At 46.9% G+C, this 6,018-nt stretch overlaps 1 protein-coding gene across 1 annotated transcript in view; it reads right to left on the bottom strand.

The window, feature by feature from the left end:
• Positions 1–6,018, bottom strand: part of NLRP1 (NLR family pyrin domain containing 1) — a 49,210-nt gene that overhangs the window by 22,937 nt on the left and 20,255 nt on the right. Inside the window, exons 5-6 of the mRNA XM_007937599.1 lie at positions 1,740–1,910; positions 1,119–1,208 (exon numbers count right to left, since the gene is read on the bottom strand). Coding sequence (XP_007935790.1) covers positions 1,119–1,208; positions 1,740–1,910 — 261 coding nt within the window. The remainder of the gene's footprint in view (positions 1–1,118; positions 1,209–1,739; positions 1,911–6,018) is intronic.

Raw genomic sequence — 6,018 nt, 5'->3', positions numbered from 1 at the left:
ACACACACACACACACATACGCATATACATATATATACATATATACAGAGAGAGAGAGAGAGAGAGGGAGGTGGTGGTTTCCCAAGGCTCTCCCCTTGTCTTTGTCTCCCCCTTGTGGTCATTTCTTTCCATTTTTCAAAAAATTTGCTATATTCATTGAATCAATGAACCAGCACCCACGCTGAATCAAACTATGCAGGGCACAAAGGATCCACTCACTCATTTATTCATCTCCATATTCATCTCACGGTGTTATGGATTGAATCATATCCCCCAAAATATGTGTTAGAATCCTAACCCCTATACCTGTGGAAAGAAGCTTTGGTGGTGTAGTGGTGAAGGCATCCATCTGCTAACCAAAAGGTTGGCGGTTTGAACCCAAAAGCCACTCCACAGGAGAAAGATGAGGCAGTCTGCTTCTGTAAAGATTTACAGCCTTGGAAACCCTATGAGGCAGTTCTACTCTGTCCTAAAAAGTGTTGCTATGAACCTGAATTGACTCAATGGCAGTGGGTATAACTATGAATGTAATGGACTGTAATCTCCTTCCATAATGCAATCTAATGTTATGTTAATGAGGTCATACTGGTGGAAGGTGGGTTCTAAATGTAATTACTTCTGAGTTATAAAAAGAACAGATTAGATACAGAGACAAAACAGCACACATGTGGAAGACAGATGTCTTGTGAAGGTTGCCAAGGAATTGAAGAATGCTGGGACTATAGAAGCTAAGACAAGGGTCTACCCCCTGAGCCAATAGAGAGAGAGAGAGAGAGAGAGGCTTCCATTATAGCTGGTGCTCCAAGGTCGGACTTCTAGCCTGAACTGTGAGAAAATAAAATTGTGGTGTTTGTGTTATAGTAATGTTAGATAACTAAGACACATGGAACATTTAAAAGCAGAGTTGGGACATGATAGTATTTGCATGAAACAAACTAAAAACAAACCTTGCTCTGGCTACTGTGCTCTCTCTCTCTCTCTCTCTCCTGGACTCCTGGTTTCTTCCTGGGTCTGTCTGTCTCTCTACACCACAAGTATCTTTCCCCACCTCCTGGTTCTGGACCAGCCTCATGGTCACAGCCCTAGGCCTAGGTCGGGGGAGGGAGTTCTGTCCTTACCATCTGCTGGCGATAAGCAGCTGAGGCTTCTCTCCCTCCAGGGCCCTCAGTTCCCTGCTCACCTCATCACTCAGATCCGTCTGGTCCAGCCTGCAAGGAAAAAGGAAGCCTGGTTCTCCCTAGATTCCCCGCCCCCCCGTGATCCTGAGGTTCTCACAGCTCTGAATCCTGGAATCTGCCACCTCCTGCAGGAATCTGTATAGGGTGTGTTCTTTGGGAATCAGGCTCTGGGAGGGAGATTAGAGTGAGGAATTTGATGAGAGAGTGCTCTTGGGTCAACACTAGGGGAAGGGAAGGAATGGAACAGGGCTGGGCAGAGGGAGGGGTTGGGCTGTGGTGCAGTCCCAGTGGTGGTCCTGGCCAACCCTATGGAGAGTGCTCAAGCTGAGATGAGCTTTGAGTTGTTGGGATGAGGGGGCTAAGTCACATACATCAATCAGTCATTGGGTGCAAGCCACCAAATGACAGTTCACACAGCATAAGTGGTGGAGCTGGTAAGGAACCCAGGGTGATTATATGTTTATCCATCTCTTTTCTTTCCTGATTCCATGAAACCTCTAGCTACTGCCATCCCATCACCCTCCCCTGTCCTCTTCCCAGAAAGGACCCACAGGGCCTCACCGCAGGAGCTTGAGTTGGCAGCTGGGATGCCGCAGCCCCTCACAAAGCAGCCTTATGCCCAGGCTGCCAAGGTCATTCTGCCGCAGGTCAAGCTCTGTCAGGCTGGAGGTGGCACTGAGCACAGAGGCCAGGTCCTGGCAGCAGCTGGATGTGAGACCACAGCTGACCAGTCTGCAGGAGAAACACACATATATGTATCCCCAGCCACTGTTCTGGTGGTGCAGTGCCTAAGGCATTTGACTATTAGCCAGAAGGTTGGTGGTTCAAACCCACCCACACCACAGAAGGAAGACTGGGTAATCTACTTCCGTAAAGATTTACCACCTTGGAAACCCAAAAGGGGTCGCTATGAGTTGAAATCAACTTGATGCCAGTGAGTTTACCCAATTGTATACTTTTAATTGTATACTTGAGTCTAATTGTTAATCACACAGGTGGTCCAGGTAGAGGTCAATAAGGCCCAACAGACCCCCAGAATTGCCCAGTCTATTGGGTGACAGACACAGAAACACATAATAGTAAGTCAAGTTTTCAAATTTCTTCTGTTCAGAACCCTCCAATGTTTTCCTGCCTCACTCAGAATAAAAGTCAAGATCCTACAGGGCCCAGGATGACCTGGCTCCTTGTCATCTCTGTCTCATGTCTCTCCTAGCTCCACCCTCATTGTCCTATACCTCAGGGCCTTTGCCTGGAACCCTCTTATCACCAGGTATCTCCTGGCTTATTCCCTCACCTTCTTCAGGTTTTTGCTCAAAAGTCACCTTGGTAAAATCTTGCCTCATCACCTTCTTTATTTTAAAATTGCACCCCTCATCCACAGCCTCCCGACTCCCCTTTTCTGCTTTACTTTTCTCTATAGCCCATATCGTCGTTGTTGTTGTTATGTGCCGTCGAGTTGGCCCCGACTCATAGCGACCGCTCCTTGGGTTTCCGAGGCAGTATCACTACGGAAGTAGGATTGCCCAACCTTCCTTCCAAGGAGTGGCTGGTGGGTCTGAACCGCCAGCCTTCTGGTTAACAGTCAAGTGCCTTAGGCACTATGCTACCAGAGCTCCCCTATAGCCCATATCACATACAATATATTTTACTTAGTTGACATTTTGTCCCACCCACCTCTGGAATGTAATCTCCACAAGGAACAGTTTTCTTTGTTTTCATTACTAGCTGTAACTTCAGTGCCTAGAACAATGTCTGGGAACACAGACACAAAACAAAATAAAGCCAACCAAACACATCATTTGCCACGCAGTTGATTCTGACTCATGGTGACTGCACATGTCTCAGAGCAGAACTGTACTCCACAGGGTTTTTAAGGACTGATTATTTTGGACATAGGTCACCAGAACTTTCTCTAGGTGGCCTTGAACCTCAAACCTTTTGGACCATGTCAACCATTTTCACCAGGGATTCCATTTGGCCCTTAAAAAACAAAAAACCTTGAGTCAAATTTTTGATGTCCATTCTGACTCATGGTGACCCTGTGTGTTACAGGGAAGAACTGCTCCATCGGGTTTTCTTGGCTGGAATCTCCACAGAAGCAGATTGCTAGGCCTTTCTTCTGTGGTGCTCTTGGGTGGGTGAATTACCAACCTTTTGGTTAGCAGCTGAGCTCAAACTGCTTGTACCACTCAGGGACTTTATCTGGCACTTGATAAGTATAAGATGAATGAGTGAATGCTAAGATGAATGAGTGAATGTCGAAAGAGGGTCAAGTCAGGTGCTGCTGGAGGCAGGACATGAGTGATTAATTTGGATAAGGGGAAAGGATAATGGGGCAGAAGAAGATGTATGGGGTGTGACTTGAATGATGATTAGGAGTTCTTCAAGATGAGGGTGGAGGGAAGAGGAATTCTAGGCTGGCAGAGCAGGTGTGAAATTGCATGTGTTTAGCCACTCCTCAGAAGGAAGATTGGGTAGTCTACTTCCGTAGTGATACTACCTGGGAAACCCAAGGAAGGGTCGCTATGGGTAGGATCCAACTCGTCAGCAGTGAGTTTGGTTTTTTTGGTTTTAGTATGGCATGTTGGCATAAAGGAGATGAAGCCTGAAGGTAAAGCTAGAAAAATATCAAGATAGTAGAGGATCTTGAACGCCATTGTATGTCCAGATCTTATTCAGGTGGCAGTAGAGAACCAGGGAGAGTTCTGGAGGAGAGCAGTCGTGTGATCTTGGTGTTTTTAGAAAGCTCCCTAATGGTATGTGAAGGATGGGCAAGGCAGGAAGTAGAGTGGTCCAGGTGAGAGAGAGCAAGAGCCGAGGTGAGGGCACTAGCAGTGGAGAGATGCTTCAGATAGACTCGAATGTGGCGGCCAGGGAGGCTTCCAGATTAGATAAGGGAAGTGATGCCACTTACAGGAGAGTGGATATAGGTGGAAACAGAGTCAGCTTCTAGGGCTTCAACAGTGCAGTGGCGTAGCGCCCTGTGCTAAGAAGGGCTCCGTGCTCGGAGTTTACTGCTTTGCGGTTTCCATGGTGAAATTCTTAATCATTTTATCTTTGAATTTGTGTTTTATAAGTGAAATGTGATGAGACAATGGAGCCTGCATCAGGGACTTGGAGCCTTGGCTCATGTTGGATCCTTCTTCCTTTCAGCTCCCTGCCTCTTCAAGAAGGAGTCCTGGCTGCCTGCTTTCCTGGCCCTTGGTGCTGTGGGGCACTGCTTACTCTTCCCCTCCCTATCCCTGCCCTGCGACTGATGCTGTGCTCTGTCCTTGGTGAGGGCCTGGGGGTGGGCATGGGAAGGTTGGAGTTGGGTGTGTGTGCCCTGGTGGCATCTTGGAGTGAGGCGTGGTAGAAGCCATCCCTGCTTTGAGCTGGCAGATCCATGATGCATTTGGTGGTGACATGCTAGGGGCAAGGCCCTTACCCACTCCTGAACCAGGTATCTCGTGCATCCCAGCAATGCTCTTGGCAGTGGGCAGGGTGGGAGCTCCCATGTGCTGTGGGTTGGGCTGGTGGGCCCTCGAGAATGAGTAAATGAGTGATTGAGAAGTGATTAATTCTGCCAAAGGGCAGGGAAAATGGGACAGGCGAAGACATAAGCCTTGAATGATGAGTGGGAACTCTTCAGAATGGGGGTGGAGGGAAGGGCATTCCTGGCTGAAATGACTTCTTCACCCCCACTGAAGCATGGTGGGTGGCTCTGGTGGCTGGTGGGAGGGGACCCCAACATGTGTTGGGCCGTGTGTGCATGCTGAGTTATGGGTAGGGCCTCTAAGTAACTTTGAGGGTCTATACTTACCCTGAAGTATCCCTGTGCCTGAGGGAGTGCAACATTAAAAAGCCAATAAAAAAGACCACGACAGGTTGAAAGAGACCACAAAAGAAAGAAAGAAAGAAAACAAAACAAAACCTAACTGTATAATATTTTAGTACCTTTAACAGCACTGTTTCCCTGCCTTTTGAACAAGGGCCACTGCATTTTATTTTTGTATTGGGTTCTGGAACTATGTCACTGGTCCTAGGAGGAAGAGCGGGGTTTTCTTTAGTTAGGGAGGAAAGTCTAGTTTAGAGTAGTCTGTGTTTGAGGAGCCTCTGGCACTTCCAGGAGGAGGGTGTTCAGCTTAGAAGTCCAGGCTGCAGAGGGAGGATTGGGCTGGTACCGCAGGGAGAGGGCATTAGAGGTGATGGTGAGGTCTCTGAAGATAGCATAAAAAAGGAGGAGGCTGAAGACAGAGCTTGGTTACTCTTCTGGTTGAAAGTCAAGGATGCCCCATTCTATGATCCCTGTCTTCACCTACTCTCATGAGAACTGCTTTTCCCGCTTCTTGTTTTTACTGGCTTCATTTTAGACTTCCCTATCTAGCCTGGCCCAATAGGCAGTTATTGGAATAGAACAAAGGGATACTGCATGGTTTAAGATGAGGAAAGGTGTGTATCAGGGTTGTATCCTTTCACCATACTTATTCAATCTATATCTGAGCAAATAATCTGAGAAGCTGAACTATATGAAGAAGAATGAGGTATCAGGACTGGAGGAAGACTCCTTAGCAATCTGTGGTATGCAGATGACACAGCATTACTTGCTGAAAGCAGAGTACTTGAAGCCCTTACTGATGAAATCAAAACACTGCAACCTTCAGTATGGATTACACCTCAACATTCAGAAAACAAAAATTGTTATAATGGACCAATAAGCAACAGCAGGATAAATGGAGAGAATTTTGAAGTTGTCAAGGATTTCGTTAAACTTAGATCAACAATCAAGCATTCATTAAACTTAGATCAACAATCAAGCATTCATTAAACTTAGATCAACAATCAAGCATTCATTAAACTT

The sequence above is a fragment of the Orycteropus afer genome, unplaced genomic scaffold (assembly GCF_000298275.1).
Source record: "Orycteropus afer afer isolate SDZICR_OR568_19922 unplaced genomic scaffold, OryAfe1.0 scaffold00042, whole genome shotgun sequence".
Taxonomy (NCBI): Eukaryota; Metazoa; Chordata; class Mammalia; order Tubulidentata; family Orycteropodidae; genus Orycteropus; species Orycteropus afer.
Note: the sequence above shows the minus strand (reverse complement) of the source record. Positions and strands in the feature narration are given on the sequence as shown.